Raw genomic sequence first — 25259 nt, forward strand, 5'->3', positions numbered from 1 at the left:
TTTTAGAGTAACGCAACCCCTTCCATTTTATTTCAGGAAAAAAGTTCACTCCAGTCATCTGGGAACAACCAACCAAATGGTTTGCATTGCACAAGCAACATTTCTCACCTTAATCTTGCCCCATGAACAGTTTTGAGCAACCCAGTGTCCATTTCAAAGAAGCAAAAGTTGGGCAGAGCTGCTGGCCATTGAGATTCTACCATTTTCCAGCAAGCGTCCGAAATAACTGTGGCGTGTCCCCATTTTTTTCAGAAGGCAAGTCCAAAAGGGCAGTCTATCTTGGTAAAAACAGAGAGACGCAAAAGATCCCCCGTAAACAAACCCTAACTTTCGATGTGTCCACGCTTGGCCATTTCTCTCTCTCCCAAAATGTTGCTCTTCTAATATCAGGCCACCAATAACTTACAAGGTGTCTTAGAACTCAAGAGAGCGGCCTTTTTTGGCAGTGGCTGAATCGAGAGCACCAATGCTCTCGGATTCCAGCAAAGGAGATCCGCACCCTTTGCAGGTTTATTAACACACTTGAAGTAGGAGCCGCAGAAATAAATCCACAGATGCATGTCCACGTAAGAACAATCCTGTGGGATTGGACCGAGGGTCCATTGAGCCCAGCATCATCTCACATGTGGACAACTACATGCCCCAGAAGGGACCTGGAGGCCAAGGCCTTGCCTGGCTATTACACCCCCTTGCTTCCAGCCATTTAGATTCCACTGAGCATGGAGGCTCCATTCAACCAGTATGGCCAACAAACATGGACACAACTATTTACCGACACCCCCTTTTGAAGCTGTTTTAGCTAGCGGCCGTCAATGTGCATCCCAGGGATGAATTCCACAAGCAGCCGTCACTAGATCACATGGTGGTTGAGCTCCACAAATCACTTACACACGTGGTGTGAAGAAGGAGTTTACTTCTGTGCCCCTGAGGAAGAGGTGCACCCAGGCACGGACAATGCCTCCCCCTTGCGTTTAGTGGGGTGTGCATATGGAAAACCAGCCTACATTCTAGATGGGCAACGAGTCTGTGCACGTGCGTCTAGCCCTGGTGACTGAGGGGAACCTCCAAATTTCAGAGGAACTAAACCTCTGAATCCTGGAATCAGGAGGCAACACCAAGGGCCCCTCTGCCCTGTCATTGGCCCCCCAGAGGAGCTGGTTGGCCACTGTGTGTGACAGGATGCTGGACTAGATGGACCTCTGGCCTGATTCAGCAGGGCTCTTCTTAACGTTCCTATCGAGCATTCGCTTGGCAGGCAGAATTCATCTATGGTTGAAGGACCTGTGGTTGCAGATGATGGGAGGGTGGGGACACTGCAGTGAGCCACACCGAGGCAGAGCAGCCAGTACTGAGCTTGATGGGCCAACCATGTGACTCCCTATAAGGCAACTCCATTTATGGACTCTACAAAGAATCCACAGTAGCATAAACTCCCACAGAGCACCGGTTCAGACTGCACTGCATTATGGGAGATGTGAATGGCGGCTATGGTGGAAGCGTAGCGATTTTTCCCCCTAAGTCACGTCAGCCTCCGGAAGCGATACGCCAAGGAATCGCTGGATTGTTATCTCAGAGGAATCCCATAATGCATCGCTCGCAGAGCCATGTGGGGGGTTCAGAGGCGGGTGGCGGGAAGTGGCCTGCAATTTTAAATACTTTCTGGAGTTTAAAAAACAAAACAAAGAAAACATTGCTGGCATTGAAAAAAGCAAACAAAACCAGACTCCAAACCTCTTCTGAACCTGCAGCAGACGCAACACTTCATTAACTAAGCTAGCATTGATACAGTTCTGAGACAGAAAGTTTAAACAGTAACTTTAGCCTTCTGGAAATCCGCGGTGCAGAATGAGAAGTTTGGCAGGCCCTCTCTGAATTCAGGATGGCAAAATCCAGTGCCCCGGGCATAAGGAAACAGGTAGAAAAGTTCAAAGGTTAGCACCAAGAGTTTTGGCACCTAAACGAACATTTTAAAGAACAATTTTGTTTAGATCGAAAATATCTAAACATGGTTCTGGGGGGGGGGGTGTCTGCGACTTCCAGACTCTTTAAATGCACACACTTTTTCTCACTCGACACTCTCTCCATATTGCACTTTGAAAGAAGGAAGCAGCTGAATTTGGAACCCGAGAGAAGGACACAAAACGGAGAGTGCATCTCAGTCCACAAAGATCTTCCGTTCCCTCCCTGAAGGCCGGCCTCGAAGTCTTTTCAAACCCCCAGAGCTCCCCCGTGTGGAGTGTTTTCGGAACCGCAACCGGCCTCCGTGCGTCATGTGACAGAACAAAACGGTTCTTTTAAAGAAGCAGCCGGCCGGTCCGGACTCCGAGGAGGTGCGAGGCAGAGGAGGCGAAGGTATCAGGCTGCAGTATAAATAAAACTGGCTGCAGAGAGAGGCTGCAGAGGAAGAGGGCGTCCGGTGGAGTCTGCTCAGCCTGGGTCAGATGGGCTGGGCCCAGTCGCTGGCAATGCGGCCGTACTGTGGGGGAAGAGGAAGAGACAGTCAGAGAGAACGCTTGATGCTTTGGGCTTCGTCGTATTATTCCCTGCGTCGCAAAGTACTACCAAAGACAGAACTTCCGTGACCCCTCCAATCCCCTCCGTGCTTTCCAATATTGGCAGCTCATACGTGCAAGTGAAAGGCAATGACTGAGGACACCATGCAAGTCTGCACCAAGACAGTCCTGGAGAAAGAAGCAATAAAGTTAAAAGAGAGACACTCCCCCCCCCCTCCCACCCAGGCAGCCAGTCCCTGATCTGAGATGGACCCCTTCCTTGAGGGTAGCCACGATTCTGTCTACTTTGCTTTCTTCCGGGAGAAATCAAAAGACAAAACTGAAATCTGCAGGCGTGGAAATAGGAAATCCAAGCTGCCGTCCAGGGCCATGCTGCCTTCTGGTGGCCGAAAAGGAAACCCACAACCCTCAGCTGTCCCCTGTGGCCAAACTCCACATGCCCTGAAAATGTAATTGGACTGCAAAAAGCAGCCGCGGCCAAGGTGGGGTTTAATGTTACTAGTGTTGTGGATGTTCTAAATCTCCCTTTCCAATTGATCCATCCCTAGGCTGCTTTTGGGACCCCTGCGGGGCGTCAAAATCAGGTTATGCTTTGCCCATGTTTGGTCTTGTTACACCTGTGCTACACCTTGCCATGCTACACGCCGTGATGTTTTCCATTATATATATTTGTTCTGTCATTTGGTCTGTGTACTTCTGCTCTGTGGTTTAATTCCCGTCAATGCTCAGGTCTGCAGCAGCACCTCTGATCACACCCCATCGGGTTACGTGGGGCCCTTTCATCTTCATCCTCATGCCCTCCATTTTTGATCTTTCGTTACTGACTAGAGCTTCCTGCTTCCCTACTGGGAAGGACCTGGGAACAGCCTTCTTTCCCAGGACACTAAATCCAAGTGGGTGCCTTTACACAAAGCCTGTGGTTACGCCCAAACCACTGGATGCAAGGAGGGATCGGGGGGCAAAGAGTCAATAAAGAGAGTAGTTTGATTAGGATCTTCAGTCTTAGCAAAGTTCCGTGATGTCTAGTTTGTTATGTTTTCCAATAAAAAGTTTTCTTTTTTATAAAGGAAGCCCGTTCATTGGGAGGAATCGACGATCCTCACCCGGGGAAGAAGAGAATACATAAATACCGATCCCCCCCCCCCCCATACACATTACGGCTAAACCCAGCCTAAGAGGAAGCCCTTAAAACCCACTTTTTGTCCCTGCCAGAGTTACCTGAATGTCTGTCAGCTCCTTCAGGAACCGTTTAGCGATCTCCGGCCCGTTTTCCATTGTGGGGATGTGGTAGTGCTGAGGGGAGGGCAGAGAAACACGTTGCAAATTGGGAAAGAAACGGGGCATTCAGGGGAGAACCGACAGGCCGGAATCGGCTTTGGGTGACAACTCACTTTGCCCTGGTAGAAGATCTTGTTCACGGGACAAACGACGCAGGCTGTGCCCGATCCAAACACCTCCTTCACCCTGTTCTTCTCCAGGGCTTTGATGAAGCTGGACATGGTGATCACCCTCTCCGATACCTTGAATTCCCCCTGAGCAGATAAGAGATTTTAAGGATGAGAAAAACTCTGGGTTAATGGAGAGATGTGGGGGAACAATTTACTGCCAGGGGGCTGAGTATCTGGGGGCGGCGATAGCATAGGGCATTTAAAGATCCTCCTGCCTGGCTTGGTTTATCTGATAGCGTGCTCCTGTTCAAGCCCTTCACAGTTCCACCAGGGGTTACGCCGACCCCTTCCCCCTAATATTAATGTGCCTAAGATCACACAACAAATATATGTCTCAGTTGCGTAACTTTGGGCTTGTCACAGTCCTGATAGGGCTGTGCTCATAAATCAGTTCTCTCAAAGCTCTCTCAGCCCCACCTACCTCACAGGATGTCTGTTGTGGGGAGAGGAAAGGGAAGGCGATTGTAAGCTGCTTTGGGACACCTTCGGGCAGTGAAAAGCAGGCTTTAAAAACCAACTCTTCTCCTTCTGAGCCCGTTGATCAGGAAGGCGGTATAAAAATCAAATAAATAAAACAAATTAATAACGTTATCCTGGCAGGAGCTGCCATGACGGTGTTGGTTCTAGTCTTTCGCTCTCACTCCTTTCCCACTGCATTTTTAAAAAATCACTCTTCTTCTCCCCTGCAGTTGGACTCCCTTTGTGTGTGTCTCTCCACCCTCTCATGTGTCAGAATTCCAAAGGTGCCCACAGGCTAACAGAGGTTGGGGACTTCTGTTTCAATCCACTCTAGAAATCCAGAACGGTGTTGTGGCAGACTCTAACCTGGCAGACTCTAACCTGGAGAATCTGATTCCCCACTCCTCCTCACATGCAGCCAGCTGGGGGGAACCTCGGGCCAGTTCCAGTTGTCTTAGAGCTGCTCTTGCAGTACAGTTCTCTTAGAGCTCCCTCAGCCCCACTTACTTTATAGGACGTCTGTTGTGGGGAGAGGAAGGGAAAAGGCATTGTAAGCCACTTTGGAACGCCTTCCAGTACTAAAAAGCGGGGTATAAAAACCAAGCTCTCATTCTTCTATGCTCACCCATTTGCGTGCAAGATCTAGAAGGCTCTGCCGGGTCACGCCGGGCAAGATGATCCCGTTCAGCGGAGGGGTGACCAGCTCCGGATCTGGAAGAAGGAACGGCAGCTGTTACGTGAAAGCAGCAGTGTGCATAGTCTGCAATTCCAGGGGAGTGCAGTGTCGGCACAGCCTTTGAGTGTGGATTTAACAATCCCGAGGACTTCAGTTTCCTGTTTTAAGTTCATCGAATGAAGCCGCTGCCTGTTTTGACTTGAAAACATGCATTTCGCCAGCATGTTTCCTAGCTTCAAAGTGGCCAGACCTGAGAATAACCCCCAAGGGTCGATCCTCTCACCTCCCTGCTGGTCCTCCCAGAACATGAAGATGTTCATCGTGCCCACTTCGGTCAGCTGGTGGTCATCCCCATAAAGCCACAGGACTTGCTGGAAGCCCTCTTTGGCGGCCTCGCTCTGCACGTAGATGGTGGGGCCATAGTTGCTGAAGGGGACAGATACCGGTCAGACGCCAATCGCCCCTAAGGAGCAGAGACAACCTGCTCGGGGTGGGCAGGAGGAGGGGATGGGATTCTTACTCACCCCCCCACCTTGCAGTCCCCGACCCCGCCTATCCAGGCCCGGACAAAGCGGGGATCAGCTAGGAGAGAGACGGGGCTGAAGCTGCCGGTGGTGAAGTATGGGCCCACGGGCCCCAGGATCACGTACAGCAAGGCATGGTTTGGCTTGGCCACCCCCAAAGAAGGCTGCGGAGGGAGAAAAGTGACACATCAGATCAAACCACAGTGGAATCGAAGGCACTTAAACACTTGACTGCTCTTAGTCCTTGTATAAATACTATTGACATGAATCAAGTCACTGAATAAACTAACTTATCAGCTTACTGGTGGGAGTACCCTGGAGATGAACGGGAGGAGGCACAGAGATTTTATTGGCTACAATAGCTTGCAAAGCTTGGTCCCTGGTGGTCGGTAACCCAGTGGTCGGTTCAGAAACACAGGACAGAGCCACTCTCTGCGGCTTTAACTTCTTAGATGGCCTTCAAATTGAGCTTCACAACAACCCTAGGAAGTAGGCCAGTCCAAACAAAAGGTTTTGTGGTTGAGATCGAATCAGAACCTGGGGTCTCCCCTGTTCTGGCCTAGGGCCGGTCCATGGTGGCTACCGGAACGGCAGCCCAGAAGAGCGGAAGCCTGAGGAAGGACCCACCTCGGTGCCGATGAAGGTGGGGCGAATGTAGAGGCTGGCGGAGTCCGATTGGGGCACCCAGTCTTGGTCCACGCGGATGAGCTGCCGGATGCATTCGAGTAGCTCAGCCTTGTCAAAGGGCTGCGTGGGAGACAGAGGCAGAGGCCCGGAGAGATCAGTGGTGCTCCTCAAGGCACCGTAGGCCTCAAAAGCCAGAATTCTTCCCCCCCCCTGCTCCCCACCTAAAATCCCCCCAAAGAGAGAGTCTCCCAGGCTATCTCCTAACTCCATTAAAAAATTCTCTACTATCCCAAGGAGCCTTGGAGGCCTGGCTCCCAAGCACAAAGAAGAAGAGGAACTGTATTTTTATACTCTGCTTTCTTCTACCAAAGGAGTTCCAAAGCGGCTTATGAACACCATTCCTCACAACAGACACCCACCCACCCTGTGAGGCAGTTGGGACTGAGCGAGCCCTAGGAGAACTGCTCTGCAAGAACAGCTCTAAGAGGACTGTGACTAGCCCAAGGCCACCCAGCTGGCCTTCATGTTGAGGAGGAGCGGGGAATCAAACCCGGTTCTCCAGATTAGAGACCACCGCTCATAACCACTATACCAAGCTGGCTTTTTACTGTCCTTTCTCTTCCCCAGACTCCCTCCCACTCCCCTCTCCCTGCAGGAATCAGTCAAATCAGCCCGGACGTTGCGCAGAGAAAAAGGACCCATGAGAATGCTCCTCCTAGTGTCTTTGAACAAAACACATCTAAACCCCTCTTGGGCAGGGTGACAGATTTAAACCCCAGCTTGGCCATCAGGCCAGAGGGAGGCAGGAGGAGGAAGTCACGGGAAATACTCACAGGCAGGCAAGCACGGAGAGCAGAGCGGAGCATGCGCTCCATGTTCAGCGCGGGACGGAAAAGACGGACATGCTTGTCCAGGCCCCGGAAAGCCTTCATCCCCTCAAAGAGCTAAACGGAGGGGAAAAGGGGAATAGTTTATACCGTTACCGCATTCGAAGGAACCCAGGTGGACCAGATCCAAGATCTATCTGATCCGCCATCCTGTTTCCCAAAGTCACTCTGGGCAGCCTACAAGCCAGGCAGGAAAGAAGCAGTCCCTCTCTGCTGTTGCCGCCAGAAGGGATAAACTGCTTCTGAAACTTTCTCCCTCGGGGTCAGCAGCTCTAAGACACTCCTACAGCTTTAGAACCATATTCCCTCCAGCAGCCTGAGCCTGTTTCACCCGAGGTTCGTCTGCAGTTATCTGTACACTCTGGGTTTCCTTTGTATTGGTCTCTGGAAGTTTACATCGAATTTGCGCCTGATTCTCCACACACGTCATCTCTGAATGCCAATAACCGAGGGCTGGTTTTGTGTCATGGCCTTTACATTTACTTCGGGGGCACAGTCAGCTGATCCCACCCCCTTCCTTGCTTTTTTGTTTGCTCTCATCGCCCCCCTCCCTCCCGCTCTTGTGGGGAAAGTGCCCAAAGGCTTCCCTTCTCCCTATGCTGTGCTGCTCATTCCCCCTTCTCCCCCAGCCTTCTCGGGAGCCATGCAAATTAAAAATCTGCTTCGGAAAAACGGTGCCTGCTTGCCCCTTTAAGTGTGCCATTTCAGACAAGCATCCTGGGTCATCACTTCCCTCCCCGCCCCCATATAGTGCATGTTATTATTATTGTTATTTAAAAAACTCAGTCATCACCTTAGGTTGTTCCTATGTTGTAAAACAAAGAAGCTTTTAAAAATATAACTTCTGGATGAAATTAACCACATTGGTAGTATCCCTGCCTGAAACTGACCATGGCTGGAATTCTCCCCAAGAAATTGACAAAGAACCTTCAATCTTGCTGGAAGGGGAGATGGGGAGGCAGTGTGTGTGTGTGTGTGTTTGTGTGTCCTGCTTGTGCTACTCTGGAACTACGATGTAACATAATCCTGTTCATATATTTGTTAACAAATCCAGTGGGGAGTGGAGGAGGGCGGGCAGAGACACAGCACGGGTCGGATCTCAAACGCCATCATTTCGAGGCGGGAAACAGCGGAGGGAGCCAATGTGATTTCTGAGCTTCCACTTTAGGTTACCGTGAATTCCCTCCCGGGGTTGAGGGGGAACACCCTTTTTCTCGGGATTCACAAAACATGCGGCGAACAGAGAGTGCAGTCAGGGCTGCGCCTGAATCAGGAGATTTTAGCATGAAAGTAAGGAAATTCCAAGAGCCTCCTGTGGCGCAGAGTGGTGAGGCAGCAGACATGCAGTCTGAAAGCTCTGCCCATGAGGCTGGGAGTTCAATCCCAGCAGCCGGCTCAAGGTCGACTCAGCCTTCCATCCTTCCGAGGTCGGTAAAATGAGTACCCAGCTTGCTGGGGGGTAAACGGTCATGACTGGGGAAGGCACTGGCAAACCACCCCGTATTGAGTCTGCCATGAAAACGCTAGAGGGTGTCACCCCAAGGGTCAGACATGACCCGGTGCTTGCACAGGGGATACCTTTACCTTTAAGGAATTTCCACGGGGCTTTATGGGTGTTGCTGTGAAATTTTTAGTCACTGCAGAATGTTCCTTGAAGCTGTTACCTGGACTGAGTAGTGCAGGGCTGAAGAGGCCGGGTGTAGAGTGAGGTTTTGGAAAGGCTTGATGTGGGGTTTGCCCCAACCGTTTTCCTGCGTCCATTCCACCGTGAGCATGTGATCGGTGAAATGTTTGCCGAAGACCAACTTCCCAGAGTCTGGCTTGGGCTTTGGCCGGCTGGTCAATTCGATCTGGAGATCGGAGGCCTAGGAAATGACACAGCAACCGTTAAGCCCCTCTCGGTTTATCAAAGAGACGGACGTATTCCGCTACTAGTAAAACACTTTCAGTGGCTGTCATTTCCCATCACCATCCCAGGGACAAATTTTTTCCTGGTTCAAAGGTATATTTTAGAGATAAATATTTGAAATTAAAATGTGAAGTCAATCTTGTTTGGGGTGGGTGCTTCAGAAGGATCACCTCCTCCCATAAAAACCTTTCCAGATTCTGAAATCAACGCCCTCACGGAGTGCCCTCTCTGCATCTCAGCACCTGGCACGGACTGTTAATAAAAGCCATCTATGCAGGGCCACCACAGAGAAGGCTTCTGAAGATCTCAAAAGCTGGATGATCTGAAGCCAGGGTGGCCAAACCGTGGCTCTCCAAATGTCCATGGACTACAATGACCATGAGCCCCTGCCAGTAGCCTCCCCAGGCAGATGTGGCAGGGTCCAGTGCTGTCAGTCTCCGAGAAGCAGTTGGACAATTTTATTTGGGACTGTAGTTAGGTTCTTATTTTATGGCGGGTTTTAGATGTCCAGAATTGATCAGAGAATCACATTTCCTTACCTTGAATGAGGAACTGAGACATCTCTGAGGCCCGAGAAGCAAAATCGCAGTGGCGCATGCCCTTCCTTTCAAAACCTGAAGCAGCAAGAGAGGGAAGAATTACGAAAAGAAACTCTCATCGCCACAAAGGGAGAAGAATCCTTTGATTCTGGCCCTCCCGGGTCAGCTCAACAATGGGTGGGGAGATCAATGGTAATGGGTGGGGAGATCAATGGTAATGTCACAGATAAAGCAGGCCACATTTCAAGGGACTGAATCCCTTAAAGCCACTCATCAGGTTCCCAAAAACACCTATAATTTAAAAAAAGAAATAGGTTTCCAAGCAAACAAAGACAGGAGAACGTTCACACGAGCAGCAGAAGTCCAATGAAAAACCGTCCCAAATTCTGAGGCAGCCAACAACCCCCCCCCCCCACAGCTTTTCTGACAGGGAACTGCCCCAGCCGGCTACCTCAATGCCAAAAAGGGACAGAACAGGGTGGACCTCCCCAGAGAGGGACCTTCGAGGCCTGGGTGCTTTTGGGAAGGGAGCCTTGCCATGCAGAGTTTGGCCCCCAAATAATTTCCTTCTTTCCCAGTTGATTAATATTTGGGAAAAGGTGGTTCCCCAGGCCTAGATGTTTTGGAGGTCTGAAGGGCTAAAGACCAGGCTAGAAACCCATCAGAAGGCAGCCAAGGGGTCTGAAGTGCAGGGTATGTTCTGAAGAACCCATTTCACATTCCGGGATTTCTTCTTCTGCAGTCTCAGGCATTCCATTACACCTTCTTGCCATGACTCCCTTCCCCATCTGCACAGGCCTCGTGACCGTACTTTCAGGAATCAAATAATTTCACTGACCACTTGGGGAGTGGCCTCATCTGGGCATGGAACTGGAGCCACTGTGGGTGGGCAGGTAGCTGTGAGTCTCCTGCGTTCTGCAGGGGGTGAGACTAGATGACCCTGGAGGCCCCCTCCCGTCTCTATGATTCTATGAAAATGCCTGGGGGCTAATAAACGTTCCTCGGTTTGCAAGTCTGCCTTACCCGGCGGGTGCAGCGGAGTCTCTTCAGGGGCGAGAATAACTAAAAAAGCAAACAGGGAGGGAAGGAGGGACCTCTAATCTCCCGTTTGTGTCATCCACTGCCCTTCAGCAAACAGCCTCTGTTAATGTGTAATCTGCAAGCACGGCTGGGGCCTCCTGGGAGCATGGGGGACATCCCATTATATGCATGTGGGGGAAGAATCCGGCCTTCTTCTTTGCCTTCTTTGGGCCTCGCCTAAGCTGGCGACCAGCTCCCAGGCTGAATGAGCTTCCCGCAAGAGTGACACAAAGCTGCCCATTGAGGAGCCAAGCGTGGGAACGCCCGTCCGTCCTTGTTTTGCCGAGGTGGTCATTGTCTCCTCAGACGCGGACCAACCTCTGACCCCCACCCCCTCCTTTTTTTTTGTAATCTCCCTGGGCGGGTGAACTTCAGCCCCTGTTGAGTTACACGCAGCAGCAGACTGGGATGGGAAAGAGAAGGAACAAGCAGCTACTAAGAGGAACTGCTCCGGCTGGGGGGATTTGGGTCCTTGCGGCAGAGAGACTGCAGCTCCGGCCGGCGAAACCGAGAGGGGAGATTCGAGAAGGTAAGCCGGCATGGATTTTGGCAGCAAGAGGGTTCACTTTCCCTCCTCCTTGGCCAAATGCTGCAAAGTGGGGAGAGGGGGGGAGATTCAATCTCAGGTATGTCAAGTTAGACAGAATCTTCTCTCTGCAGAAGACGTGCCAGCTTTAAGGCTGCACCGCATTCTTCTTCATGCAGTTAAGCCAGAACTGAATTCCAAAGAGCTGGGTGAGCTTGAGAGCTCAGCCTCACGCTGGTATCCTGTCCTTCCCCATCCAGAAAAAGTCACATCATGAAGCGGTGGGTTCTCCTTTGGGAGTTTTGAAGAAGAGGCTGGATTGCCACCTGACAGAAATGCTGATTCTGTGAACTTAGGCAGATGGTGAGTGGGTGGGCAGAAGGGATTGTGTCTGAGCTTGGCTCTTGTGGCTCTTTCTTGCAGGCCCAGGGAAATGCTGATTGCATTTGGGGTCAAAGGGTGAATTTCCTCCAGACCAGACTGGCCAGAGATTCTCAGTTGTTGCTTTTGGGGGGCGGGGGGGGCATCATCTAGGTGTAGAAATGGGGTCGCTCTGGGTGGGCAGGTAGTTGTGAGTTACCTGCATTCTGCAGGGGGTTGGACTAGATGACCCTGGAGGTCCCTTCCAGCTCTATGATTTTATGACTGGGGTGGGGAGTGGTAAGATCAAGGAACAGGGTTTAAGACCAACATTCTTTCAGCCTCTGTCCTATTGCACAGATGGGGAAAGTTGCAGAAAAGGAGCAACCAAACTGATCGAGGACTCAGAGCACGTTCCCTCTGAGGAAAGGCATCCGAGATCTCGGCCAGCCCTCACCCATTAGAGGGCTATGTGCTGGACCAACCAAAGGTCAGATTCCAAACTGGCAGCTTCATGCGTTCGTTGTTAAGCTCAGTCTGTTTTGCAATCTAGTTACAGACTCCCCCCCCCTGGATGCAGAACTCTCTTTGAACAACAGGGGGCAGCAAGAGGCTAAAGAACACCAGTAAATTTTCCAACGCATGAGGCACATGTGACCCTATCAGGAAAGTGAGATGGGTGACGGCTGTTTCAGTGGATACCACAAGGGAGAGGGTGCCAGGCTTCCAGCACTAAGGCCTATTCTAGGATTACAGATCAGGTCTTAGAATCATAGAGTTGAAAGGGACCTCCTGGGTCATCTAGTCCAACCCCCTGCACTGTGCAGGACACTCACAACCCTCTCGCTCATCCACTGTCACCTGCCACCCCCTTAAGCCTTCACAGAATCAGCCTCTCTGTCAGATGGCTCTCCAGCCTCTGTTTAAAAATTTCAAAGGATGTATGTGTGGGAGGGAAGAAATTCAAGATCCCTTTACAAAGATTGGTTTTATCATTCTAGCAAATCAGATAGAGAAGGATAAGATCATATGCCTTTTACTGGGCAATTCTTGTTCATGGGCAGAACAGGCATTCTGGCTCGGATTTAGGTTTGTGAATACAAAACCAGGAATGGTCAGAGGTGGGGCATTTGGCTGCAGATTAAGAGGTCCCCACTTCTGGTTTGGGCACCATGGAAAGAACAGTCATTGCTTGACATTAGAACACACGTTTTGGATGGGGAAGGTTTTGCACTTGATTCTAGGTATTTCTACTTAAAGGATTTTGGGAGGCCGCTGTTGTGAAACACAAGTGCAATATAGAGGGCCCACCTAGTCCAGCGTCCTGTTTCAATCAGTGGCCAACGAGTTGCCCCAGAGGGTCAACAAACAGATCTGAGAAACCAAGATCTTGCTCTTAATATTGCCTCCTTGGGTTGGTATTCAGAAATTGGTTTTCTCTGAATACGGTGGCTGCCTTGGATCATTTCTGGATCCAACATCAGTGGCTGAAACCTCCATGAAAGACCCGTCTCCACAGGGGACTGGAAAGCTGCTACCAAGCAGCAGACTGGGGGTCGCCAACATGGGGTCCGTAGGTGCCATGGTGCCCAATGGACTTTTCGTGACACCCAAGTGTTTTTTAAAAAGTGGATGGGGCTTTAGAACAGTGGGGCTTCTGATTGGCCCCTGGAGATCTGTGCAGATCCAAAGACATCCTGTTAAACAAAGCTTCTGCCTGAAAATATTTACATCTTTATAACTTATTCGTTGACATTTTGTGGCTGACTTCGCCTCCCGGGGTAGCCATTCTGTTGCTGCACTTGCCGCCCTGTGTCAGAATCCCAAAGAGGCCCACAGGCTAGGGACCCCTGCGGTAGTCGATAATGAGCTAGATGAACCAGTGACGGGCCTTGATAGGGGACAGTTTTATATATTCACCTAGGTGGCTTTAAGGGTGGGGATACAAGCCGTTTCCATCCAAAAGATCTTTCAGACCATCTGGAATTCTAGCATGGGAAGAAGTATTTTCAGCACAGGTAACCGTACAGAAAGGGAGGGGGGTAGACTTTCAGGCTTGTTATCCGTAAGAACCAGAAAATTGGTTTTTAAATTAAAAAAAAAACAAGACTTGTGATGCTCCCATTCCAGGACTGATTCCACATTTGCACTGCAAACTTGATCGTGGCTGGTATATACCCTGCCCCCTCCCTCGTTCCCTCGTAAATGAGAGTCTGGGACAAATGCCCAAGCAGGCTGAAACGCCCCTCCCCCTGATTGCCTAAGGCACCGCTCGGCTCTCCAGCAGCGAGCAAAGAACCAAAACAAAAAGATATGCCAGGAATTTGAAAGAGACTGCTGCGTTCTTCCAAAAAATAAAGCACAAGGGACAAGCAGGGACCAGCTCTTACATCGAAGGGTGTGCTCGCGCAAGCCCAGATGCCATAGGTGTGGTCCAGCTTATATAAGCAGCGCAGACAACATGCAAAGCACCTGTGGGTGGGGGGGGGGGACCCGGACCGAAATCCAGGCATGAACACCCAGCTGGAGCTCTCGGCCTTGTTTTCTCGCCCTTGAACCAGCCTCCCAGGGTCTCGGGCCTCCTTGGCACCTTTCACCTCTGCCTAGAATGTAAACCAGAGAGCAAGCGGTGCTCCGTCCCCGAGGCAAGAGGACAAATGGGAGGGAAGAAGCAGCCAAGACTTGCTGGACTGATGCCAGGGAGCAGTTAGGCAGCCCCGCGAGCCGCCTGTGTAGGCCTCAGCGGACACGTGGCAGCAAGGGTGTACAGGCAGCCCAGGCCCAAATCCAAACCTTTGGGCATTGAGTTAACCACTAATTAGAAGGATTAGGGAGGGATTAGCAGCCGGCACTAGAGGGAGCGTTTAATGACTCCTCCGAGGAAAGATCCCCGGTATCAACCTGGCAGGGCAAAAGCTCAGTCAAAGAGAGCCTTGTTTTTGATTCTCTGTTCTTAATTTGTTTTTGAATTTGCTTTTCTTTTTTGGATAACAAGGGCATTTGCAGCGGCCGTTTAAAGGGACAGTGCACAGGACGCTGGTAGAGCAAGGCTTCCTTAGAATAATTGGGAACTGATTAACAGGCAGGTCTCTCATTTGGGATCGTTTTAAAAAGGGGGGACAATGGAGGGCCTCCGTCCTGGGCCACCTAGAAGAAGAAGAAGAGTTGGTTTTTATACCCCGCTTTCCACTGCCCGAAGGAGTCTCAAAGCGGCTTACAAATCGCCTTCCCTTCCTCTCCCCGCAACAGGCACCCTGCTTAACATGCAAACCCAGTGATCATTTTATCTTTCTCTTCTGAAGTCTTGAAGTTTTATCACATCACCCTGCCAGATAAAATTCAGATGCCAAATATTTGTTCCATTAAAAAAAAAAGGGGGGGACACGGTGAGATGAAAGGAAGGACCTCTCAAGGACAGCGATTCTAAGCAGGTCTACTTAGAATCCAACTCAGGCCTGGTCAGTGGGGCTTACTCCAAGGAAAGCATGTGTAGGATTGCACTGCAAGTCCTGAAACGCGCCTGCAGCTCTCAGGTTTTATGCTGCGCTGATCTATTTCTAGCTGCAGGCTGCAACTATTATTTGGCATACTTGCATTTCGAGGGTGTCTTGTTCCATTTTTATCCCTTTAACTAGCTCTCTGACTCTGATGGTCCAGGCTAGCACAATCTTGTCAGGTCTTGCAAACCAAGCAGGGTCAGTGTCTGGATGAAAGACTGCCAAGGAATTTCGAGGTTGCTGTGCAGAGGCAGGCAAGCGGCAAACCACCTCTGAACATCTCTTGTCATAAGTTATCTGTGACTACTCAGGGACACTTTACACACACACACACACAGTTCCCAAAGGAGATCACTGGAACTGAGACCCAAAGATAATTGCAATGAAACAGAAAACTATTCTGGAGAAAGGGATTTTGAGGAAAGCTATACCATCACAAATTGGTACCGCCCTCCATCTAAGATGGAGCCTCAGGGGAGGGTGGTATATGAATGAATGAATGAATGAATGAATGAATGAATGAATGAATGAATGAATGAATGAATGAATGAATGAATGAGATAGATGGATAGATCGATCCTTGGTACATTGTTATATATTTTTTTCTAAACAAATTGTGGCCAGGCCATGACCCCACTGTAGCTCACAATCCACCAGTAGAAATTTAGCAATCCAGAACACAATTTTCCAGGTTCCTTTACAGAGGATTTATGCTTTCTGGGTTTGGAAAGCAAAACGTTGGGAGAAAAGCCAAACTCCATCTGAAACTCGTAGTAACCAGAAGCAGCTATTTCTTGCTGCTGGCATGAAATGAGAATGATTTTGAATGCCTCAATGGCCTTCCCCTTCTCCTCTTTGACAAACAGTAATGCTTTGAACGTCTGTTCTCTGGCAGAAATCCAACCCAGGCCTCTCAACGCAGTCAGCTCAGTTTATCAGTAAGTTGCAGTTCTTGCAAGATGCATGTCAGAAAGTCAAAGGGAGGGGGAAAAGAAGTGGAAAAGAACACCGTGTTCAAGGTGAGACTAACTGGCCAATGTAAATAAAGTAAGGCAGAGGTAGATTGCCAAGAGGCTGGGGCAGAAAAGCAAGAGGCAGGCTGGCAATTAAGACAGCCACTCAGAAAATTCACCAATGATGCGGGGGTGTGTGGGTGGGGAGGAATTCCACAAGCTCAGAGGGAGGTTTCAATGCAAGGTGCTTTGGGTGTGTCTAACAAAAGGCATTTTATTCTTGTCCCCTGTAAAGTAGATGTCCTGTATGCTCATTCCTTAGGAAAAGGTTTAGCACTAGAGGGTTAACTTCAGTATTCCCAGATGAGAGCTCTCTAGTTAGGGTTTCTGAGATGTCTATTTCCCTTTGCTGTGAGCATTTCTTTGGGGACTGGGGAGAAGGAGAAGAAACAAGAAATGATTTCTGGATAAGGAACAACTATAGCGGCTGTATTAATTTTAAAATCCAGATTTGTTGACTTCCCTTCTCCCCAACGGGCACCCAGTGTTGTTTATATCATTCTCCTCTCCTCTGCTTTGGTCCTCACAACAACCCTGCAAGGTAGGCTAGGTCACATGTCTGCACCTGGCCCAAGGTCACTCAGTAGTTTCCAGGGTTGAGCAGGGATTCAAACCCTGAATCTCCCCGATTCCAGGGAAAGTCCCTCGGGATATGAATTATCAAAACTGAAGGATTTCTAGGAAGGAAGAGATATGTTTTGAGGCAAGGATGGTTTCGCAGATTGTCAGGAATGTCCCTTTGAGGGATGCTGTTCCTATAGGTACCAAGTGAAAGAAGCTGGTGGAACCTTCCTTAGCAAAGGGAGGCAGGAAGCTTGGCCATGCCTCTTTCCGAAAGCAGGGCTTTTATTAAATTCAGTAGCAGTTTTTTGAGGGTCTCTTCTCTATTCCAGGTTGGGTATTTGTTTGCTGTTTTTGTTTGTTGCTTGGAGAGGCAGGAACAGCATGATGGTGTAATTATTGGCAGCCCTTTAAAGCAGGGATAAGTCAACCTGTGGTCCTCCAGATGTCCATGGACTCCAATTCCCATGAGCCCCTGCCAGCGTTTGCTGGCAGGGGCTCATGGGAATTGTAGTCCATGGACATCTGGAGGACCACAGGTTGACTACCCCTGCTTTAAAGAGCTTTAAGGAAGGGGCGGAGAGGAACCTCAGGGATGGCAGACAGCTGGGAGACTTCCCTAGGGACCCCCGACCTGGGGGAGGGAAGGGAGAGGACAGGGAAGGCGACTGTAAGCCGCTTTGAGCCTCCTTCGGGTAGGGAAAAGCGGCATATAAGAACCAACTCTTCTTCTTCTTCAAACCAGAAGGTGACAAACACCCCATTAACCAGAAGCACAGGAGACCCACGAATGTCAATTCTGTGCAACGTGCCCAGCAACCAGGAGGCTGTTGTCCCAATGTGTACTGCCCTCAATGGCATGGGGATTTTAAAATGATTTTTTTTTTAAATCTTTATTATTGTAAACCGCCGCGAGCCGGCCTGGCCGAGAGTGGCGGTCTAGAAACCCAATCCACAATCCTTAAACAACTACTGGGGCAGGGGGACCGTTTTCGAAAGAGGAGTCACGTTTCCGCCCGGAGCCCTTTGCGGAGGGACCGAGCCCACCATCCTCTCCCCCCCCCCGGACGGGGCGCCCCCTCCCCTTTTCCCCGCGCGCAGACCCCTCCCCCCCCTCGCCCCCCACTCACCCGCCTGAAGGCCCGCGGGACTCCCGCCGTCGCTGCCATGCCCGGGATGGTGCGCCTGTCTAATGGGGCCGGGCGGGGCCGGGCCGGGCCCGAGAGAAGAGTTCCGCCCCCGGCCCGCCTCCCCCCGCTCCTCCTCCTCCTCCCCCTCCTCCCCCCGCTGTTTTCCCCCATCCCAAAAAAAAATACCCCTGATATTCAAATCCGGCTTGTCCGCCATCCTGGACTGTGATTCTTATTATGTAAAGCAAATGCAATGCCTTGGAGCGTGCTTGCAAAGGGGGGGACGGGCGCTCTCCCTCCGCTGGTGGAGAATTGGGGCTTTTGGGGGGTCTCTATAGGGTGGCTCAGAAGCAGCCCAGCAAACCCGCAGTCCAAGAGCATCCTTTAAGACCGACAAAGATCAATCTTAAAGGTGCTATTGGACTCTTGAAAGGTGCTATTGGACTCCAGTGTTGCTGCCCTCTAGGCCAGGGGTAGTCAACCTGTGGTCCTCCAGATGTCCATGGACTACAATTCCCATGAGCCCCTGCCAGCAAATGCTGGCAGGGGCTCGTGGGAATTGTAGTCCATGGACATCTGGAGGACCACAGGTTGACTACCCCTGACTTAGGGCACCACTCACCCCCTGGCATTAAGCCCTTCCACTTTGGGTGGGTCAGGTGAAAAGCGCCTCTTTGCAGGGAGAAGGGGAAGGCAGATAGGACAGGAGGCTGGCCCTCTTAAGGGCCACCTAGGGTTGCCACCTTCCAGCTGGGACCTGGGGACCCCCCCCCCACACGGAGTTACAGTTCATCCCCAGACTACGGAGAGCAGTTTCCCTGCAAAAAATGAATGCTTTGGAGGGTGGATTCTATAAGTATTGTACCCCACGGAGGTCCCTGTCCTCCCCAGGTCCCATCACCAGATCTCCAGGAATCTCCCGTCTTAAATCTGGCAATCCCCACTCCCCCATCTCCCGCCAGGGGAGAGCTGGCAACCCTAGCCACAAGGGAGAGCAAGACTAGAAGGACCTTGTTGGATGCACAGGGAGGAAAACAGCAAAGGGGAGTGCTTGAGGGGTGTGGGTGGAGGGTGTTTTCTCAGCAGCCTAGCTGGTAATTCCTCCCCCCCCCCCCCCCGTGTTGGGGGGGAGGGAATATGCAGCCAATCACATCTGCCTTTCCCCATACACGCCTTCTGATACAGCCAATGGCACAGCTGGAGCAAGCAGGATATAGTCTCTTACAGCACATGTATCTGGCTTACTCACAGGAAACATGCAGAAGGGGGTATAGAAAGGCAAGCCAATAGGGACCGTGTACAAGAACATGCACAAACATTGTCCACGTCATCGAGTTGTGTGCTGTTTATTGGGACATGTAAAGGGGGGGGGGCAGGGGAGGAAGAACTAATGTAAAACTAAAGAGCTCAGTTAAAATCAGCTCCAACAGAAGGTAAAGCACATAAAAGAACTTTTGTGTTTGTGCCTGCAAACATTAGTGCCTGGTTGGCAGAAAGACTCCTCCAACTGAAGATAAATCAGGAATTTGCTGGTACCTTAGAGGCTAATAAAATTTGCTACAGCATAATCAGCTTTCCTGCCAGAGCTTTGGCTTGTGAAAGTTCAGGCTGGAATATATTTTGGCACTCTCTCAAGCGCCAGCCTATTTCCCTTTGTTTATCCAAACTAATACAAACTAATACAAACAAATCTCAAAATTGTCCGAGAGAGAGAGAGAGAGAGAGAGAGAGAGAGAGAGAGAGGACTGCTCAGATGTCCCAGTTTTGGGATCCCCTGCCAAACTGAGTTTATTGACTAAAATGAATTTAACCCTGCTTCTTCTAACTGTATTGAGTGGTTTTCAAAGAACAGCTAAGCAAAGCATATAAATATATCACAAAATAAATGCATTTTAGAAAGTGGTAGTCCTTGTGTGTGATCCAAAGGCTAGATAAATGGGATGAGTTTCACCAGATGCTTGAAGATCTTAGCAGGGATGGAGTTCAACCATCAGCAGCCACCACTAAGGAGGTCGGCCACTGCCTAACTCTGCGATGTGCCATCAGCAGCAAAGATCTTCATAGATGAAGAAACACTAAGAAGGGCCTTGGTCAAAGATCTTCACCGACATGCATGTTGCACCAAATCAGCACATGAATCAGTCTCTCAAGCCTTGATCCCAGTTCAAAGCTGGCATTGGTATAGTAGAATACTCAAAGAATAAGTACAAAGTTTCTTGGTTGAGTCATTACACAGTTATAAATCGACTTTCAGCCTGGTATTATTGAGTCTCAACACTCTCCTTCGCCAGCCGTGAAAACCATGCTGTTAACTATCTTTCTGACGTAACCCTGAAGGGAGGTTGTAGCTGTAAGGATTATTGAAATAATCTACACAAAGGCTGTATTTTGTGAGAGCTCTCGAGGCAGCAAAGAAAGAAAAATATATGAAACATAAAATTAAAGAAAATACCCATACAAGAATAAGACCAGTCATTTTAAAAAAAGAGCTTTGAGCATTTAGGAAATGTAGTGTGCCTATTAAATAGTAATTATCATTAGTTACTCTGCTAGCCTTGGTGTAATGAGTCCAGGATCCTGACTTCACCTACCTGCCTGCCTGTCACAGCGCTAGTTGGAGGATGAGCAGAAAAAGGATGGCAAAGATCCCAAACACCCAAAAATACCCAAAAATGCTTTATGAATAATTGCTCATTTATTAAATGATGCAGTACTATTGATGCATTCTTGTCTTTTTTTTATATACAAGTGGAAAAAGTTAATAAACATTCTCAAAATACTGAACTGTCCATCAATCAAGGGGCACAAGATGAAGAAGACATGGTTGGGGCAGGGTGGCCAGCCAAGGGCTGCTCAACAAAAAAGAGGAGGGCAATGAAAATCGTGAGGGATGTAGAGATCAAGTATGAGAAGAGGTTGAGGGAGCTTGTTCTCTTTAGCCTGGTGAGAAGACGACTTGAAGGGCCATCATATAGAGGAGATGTTTTCTGTTGCCCCAGCAGGTTGGACCAGAACCAATGGGTTGAAATCAATTCAAATTTCGGCTAAACATTTGAAAGAAGTCCCTGACAGAATGCTTCCTCAGTGGAACAGGCTTCCTCGGGAGGTGGTGGGTTTATGTATATATTTGGGCATTTATATCCTGTCAGTGTTACTGTCCCAGGGGGGGGGTTACACAATGTAAAATTCAATAAATCAATACAATCAGCAATCAAAGTAAAAATATTAAAACAGTTTAAAACAATTTAGACGCACAGTTATCACTGTCGAATCAGCAGACAGTAATGACTCTTAGCCAGTGAGATATTAACTTGGAGGAAAAAGGAAGGCAGAAGTGAGAGGGAGGCCTGAGATTTGAATCTAATGTTTATTTATTATCCAGCCAGCCTCAACCATAGGACTGGCGCGTTCCGACAGGGCCCTGCTCTCTCTGAGGAGCTCAATCCATCAGGCTGACAGGGCCTGGCTCTGGTTGAGGCCGGGTGGATTTCCTTGGGGCCAGGGATCCTTAGCTGATTGGCACTGCTCAATCAAAGCTCTCTCTGGGGAACATATTCAGAGAGGCAGCCCTCAGATACGCAGGGCCCAGACCACGGAAGCCCTGAGCTGCTAGCTTTTGCAAGCAATTGGGTTCTTCTTTCCATAACCAAGTTCAGCTCCTCCACTAAGCACAAGGTCGATCCCCGTGCAAAACGTGCCGTCAGCAGCAAAGTACAGGACAGCCGCTGCCACCTCCGCAGGGGTCCCAAACCGTCCCAGGAGCTATAAAAGTGCAAGACAAGAGATATAGTTTGAGGAGGAGGAAAGCTGTTTTTATACCCCACTTTTCACTACCCATAAGAGTCCCTGCCTTTCCCCACAACAGACACCCTGTAAGGTAGGTGGGGCCGAGAGAGCTCTAGGAGAACACCTCTAACAGGACTGTGACCCAGCTTGCTGCACGAGGAGGGATGAGGAATCAAATCTGGTTCCCCAGATTAAGGGACACCTCTATTAACCTCAACACCACGCTGCGTCTACTCATTTCACACAGGTAGCTGAAACTGCTCTTATCCGGCACAATTTCCTGGAGCAGTCTGAATTTGTTTAAAAATCAGATTACGTTTCTAGTCCTTAAGAGTGTGAGCAATGTGGCTGAGTTCTAGGAAGGTCTGTAGCAAGCACAGTCTATTGTTTCATCTTCCCCGTGTTTACCATAAATGTATGAACAAAGCACTTTTATGCATACAGGTCCCCTTTGCACAACAGATACCAGAAGTCAAGTTTTCTTAATGCAGTTCTACACATTATCACCTTGAATGCAGTGGACCCTCCGCCTCCCCCCACCCCCGGTCACCTGCCTCAAAGGACTTGCCTGAGCATCGCTGGCTTCCTGGATCGCTGCTTCTGGGCTGGCTTTGTGGCTAGCTAGGTATTCCCACATGGGAGTCCAGATATTCCCAGGTGAGATGCTGGAATTCAAGTTGGCAGAGAGATTAAATAAGGGGAGGAGGAGGGGAAGGGGAATGACAAAGGATCAAGCAAATCTCATTATATACTGTAAAATATGGGAGGAAATCTAAATTTCACACTATTTGTTTTTAAATCAGATTTTTCTGCTAACTTGGGGGGGGGGGGGAGTCCCCTGATTTTGCAGAAACAGTTTAATCCTCCATATAGCCCCAATCCAAAGATTTAGCTACCCGCAGATGGGGGCCAGGGAATAGAACAATATATAAATGTTCTGGCTGGGCTGATCCATAATGTTTGTTTCTCATCAAAGAAGCAAAACTTGAAAGGGGAAAAAACAGCCGGGCTGGAGACGTCTTTTCACCGCAGGGACTTCAGAACAACAACTGTTTTTCTGTACCCTGCTTTTCACTACCCGGAGTCCCAAATAGGCTTAAAATTGCTCTCCCTTTCTCTCCCCACAACAGACAACCAGTGAGAGAGGAAGAGGATGAGGGAGCTCTGAAAGAACTGAGACTAGGCCAAGGTCACTGAGCTGGCTGCGTGTGGAAGAGAGTGGAAAATCAAGCCCAGTTCTCCAGATTAGAGACTGCTACTCTTAACCACACAACAGAGTGTTCTGGAGCTAAACAGCAATTACCTGGCACCCTTTCTTTCACTCCGCCCCCCTTATCTCTTCCATTTGAAATTCAGGTTGTAAGTTCCCATTTCCTAACATTCCTTGGGAAAGTAGCATGTGCCCCTGCTGGTTCCGTGTGGATAATAAATTATCTGTACCTGTTGACTCTTACTCCATATTTGCTCTCATCTATGGCCATGGCTTTGGTCATTGCAGCAATAGCCCCCTGCAAAGATGAATGGGTGACAGGTCAGTTTGCCATGGACCAGGTTCATCTTTGTGGCAGTATAAAAATAAATTAATAATAATAATAATAAAACATCCTGAGCGGGTTAAGATTAGACTGCTCCTTGACCACACATCACTAATGCCCACCCACTCTCCCCTCACTTTTAAACACCAAGCAGAGGAACAGAAGTGTCTAAACCAGGGGTGGGCTAACTGTGGCCCTCCAGATGTCCATGGACTACAATTCCCATGAGCCCCTGCCAGCATCCGCTGGCAGGGGCTCATGGGAAATGTAGTCCATGGACCCCTGGAGGGCCACAGTTTGCCCACACTTGGTCTAAACCTCGAGAGTAGAGTGAAAAGGGGTCTGGGGAGGGGGGGGAGGCTCTGGCCCAGACTTACCTTGGAGGCCACATACGGCACTCCCCACTTCTGCCCCATGGCAACCACCAGGCTGGCGATATTGATGATGTTCCCTTTGGTTTCCCGAAGGTGGGGCAGTGCAAACTGTTGATAGAGGAAGGGGGAAAGCACACTTGGAAACAGATGAAGTGGCCTCTTCCGGGCCAATTGTCCTCCTTTCCTAGCGAGGACTATCCCTTCCACAGATGCCCGGCTTCTTGCTCAAGGGTACTGTAGCCCCTGCATACTTCCTGCTGCCCAAATGCCTCTTCCGCCAAATCGAAGAGTCGGTTCTCCCCTAGGAATGTTTGTAAATTGTACAGCCTGATATTCAGACACCTGATATTTAACCCTCTTGACAAAACTGGACTATTTTGGGCTGAGTTTGTTCCCCCCTCTTTTGTTGCTCGAAGGGCTGAAGATGCCCTGGTCCCTCCCTTTGGCTCCAGACGAGCTGGCTAGTCTAATTCTTCTCCTCACAGGTGTGTCAATCTCAGAGGGGCCAATCCTCAATCTAGGGGCTGTGCCCTTCAAAGCCAGCCAAAGGTCTGCTGCCCAATTCTGCACCGTTTTAGGTCGGTCTTCTAAAGTCTGCAGCTAGTGACATCCAAACCTAACAGTCTTCCTCTGCTGGCAACATTCCTGTTTCTCTGGACCTCTGCCACAGCAAAAGGGCTCGGTCCTCTTCCCTGCTAACTCCAAGAAGAGCTGCTCTTAACAGTGGGGTCTCTCACCTTGGCGGCTAGGAAATAGCTGACCACGTTGAGATCCATGAGGCTACGGAACTCCTGGGCACTCACTTCGTCTATGGTCTGGTCGGGAGGGTCTGTTTGCGAGAGGATTCCTCATGGAATCAGCACAGTCATTTTAAATATTATTTATATTACAATGGTTGTGAGCATCCTGCATAGCGCAGGGGGTTGGACTAGATGACCCATGAGGTCCCTTCCAACTCTATGATTCTATTATTCTAGTCTGCATTTTAATCTTGGGAACCGCCCTGAATCATTAGGGGAGGCTGGCATACAAACGTAATAAAATAAATCTATAAATTGAATCAAAGAATCAAAGAGTTGGGAGGGACCCCCAGGGGTAGTCAACCTGTGGTCCTCCAGACGTTCATGGACTACAATTCCCATGAGCCCCTGCCAGCAAATGCTGGCAGGGGCTCATGGGAATTGTAGTCCATGGACATCTGGAGGACCACAGGTTGACTACCCCTGATCTAGCCCAACCCTCTGCACAATGCAGAAACTCACAATTCCCTGCCCACCCACAGTGACTCCCAATTTCATGCCCAACTGATCCCCCCCCCCACACCAAAAATCTCTGAATTCAGCCTGGACTGAAGGAAATTCACCTACAATCCCACTGTGGTGATCAGCAATTCCATGGGTGTTTAAGGAAAGGCCACAAGAGACAAACACTGGCACATCCCTTCCTTCCCACCCACTCACCATCTGCCTAAGTTCATAAGATCAGCTTTTCTTCGTTCACTGTTGAATATGGAAGAAACCCCCAACCCGCCACGAGCCGCAAACTTCCTGTAGGCTCTTCCCAAAGCTGAATCATTTTGGGCACAACTCACGCCCTCCAGCATTGTTCACTAGGCAGTCCAGGTGTCCATAGCGCTCTACGGTCACCGAAATCAGCACCTGCAGGCACACAAATCAAGAGCAGGGCAAGAATAATGACAGAACCGAGAATCCTGCAAAGGAGCCACCGTCAGAATGACCTGGGCTGGGGCCTTTCATTGAGAGCAGTAGGAGAGACAGAAGAGAAGAGAGGGACACAGAAAGAAATAAGTTAAAG

General features: G+C 49.7%; 3 protein-coding genes and 1 long non-coding RNA gene across 9 annotated transcripts in view; 2 read left to right on the forward strand and 2 right to left on the reverse strand.

Annotated features, from left to right (window-relative positions):
- On the reverse strand, positions 1–17887 carry BCAT2 (branched chain amino acid transaminase 2). 2 transcript variants are annotated; one of them, XM_077315605.1, is made up of 11 exons: positions 17750–17887; positions 9583–9657; positions 8799–8999; positions 7081–7191; positions 6248–6367; positions 5621–5784; positions 5380–5522; positions 5046–5131; positions 3905–4045; positions 3732–3806; positions 1–2476 (listed from the first exon to the last, which is right to left on the reverse strand). In XM_077315605.1, the coding sequence occupies exons 1-11, from the start codon at positions 17786–17788 to the stop codon at positions 2438–2440; spliced, it is 1194 nt and encodes a 397-aa protein (XP_077171720.1). In that variant the 5' UTR covers positions 17789–17887; the 3' UTR covers positions 1–2437. The 2 variants fall into 2 exon arrangements, with proteins under 2 accessions (XP_077171720.1, XP_077171721.1); XM_077315606.1 differs by lacking the exon at positions 17750–17887 and adding an exon at positions 10394–10412.
- The window catches only part of LOC143826705 (L-fucose dehydrogenase-like), a 32721-nt gene continuing 18226 nt past the window's right edge, over positions 10765–25259 (forward strand). The window contains exons 1-5 of one of the 5 annotated variants that reach the window (XR_013227104.1): positions 11072–11191; positions 11449–11551; positions 11909–12038; positions 21980–22192; positions 22666–22980. Coding sequence is in view for 1 of the 5 variants with exons in the window: in XM_077315609.1 (XP_077171724.1) it covers positions 11071–11191 (121 nt within the window). In the remaining 4 variants the exon portion in view is untranslated. Of the gene's footprint in view, positions 11192–11448; positions 11552–11908; positions 12039–15940; positions 16065–21979; positions 22193–22665; positions 22981–25259 lie in introns of those variants that run through there. The other 4 variants (XR_013227103.1, XR_013227105.1, XR_013227102.1 and 1 more) reach the window with 4 other exon arrangements.
- On the forward strand, positions 17850–20469 carry LOC143826707 (uncharacterized). Its single transcript, XR_013227106.1, has 2 exons — positions 17850–18222; positions 18340–20469. It is a non-coding gene; the product is annotated as an uncharacterized LOC143826707 (long non-coding RNA).
- The window catches only part of LOC143826706 (L-fucose dehydrogenase-like), a 9442-nt gene continuing 4608 nt past the window's right edge, over positions 20426–25259 (reverse strand). Inside the window, exons 4-9 of the mRNA XM_077315611.1 lie at positions 25036–25102; positions 24182–24273; positions 23448–23552; positions 22976–23043; positions 22104–22200; positions 20426–21511 (exon numbers count right to left, since the gene is read on the reverse strand). Coding sequence (XP_077171726.1) covers positions 21359–21511; positions 22104–22200; positions 22976–23043; positions 23448–23552; positions 24182–24273; positions 25036–25102 — 582 coding nt within the window. The 3' untranslated portion in view covers positions 20426–21358. The remainder of the gene's footprint in view (positions 21512–22103; positions 22201–22975; positions 23044–23447; positions 23553–24181; positions 24274–25035; positions 25103–25259) is intronic.

Source organism: Paroedura picta, chromosome 16 (assembly GCF_049243985.1).
Source record: "Paroedura picta isolate Pp20150507F chromosome 16, Ppicta_v3.0, whole genome shotgun sequence".
Classification (NCBI taxonomy): domain Eukaryota; kingdom Metazoa; phylum Chordata; class Lepidosauria; order Squamata; family Gekkonidae; genus Paroedura; species Paroedura picta.

Excerpts from the sequence above, each read along its gene's own strand:
- BCAT2 (XM_077315605.1), bottom strand. The coding sequence starts at position 17,788 with ATGGCAGCGACGGCGGGAGTCCCGCGGGCCTTCAGGCGG. Across the intron at positions 7,192-8,798 it reads CCCTGCACTACTCAGTCCAG|CTCTTTGAGGGGATGAAGGC; the intron begins GTAACAGCTTCA and ends CCCTCCGTTTAG. Across the intron at positions 6,368-7,080 it reads CTCTCCGTGCTTGCCTGCCT|CCCTTTGACAAGGCTGAGCT; the intron begins GTGAGTATTTCC and ends TCTCCCACGCAG.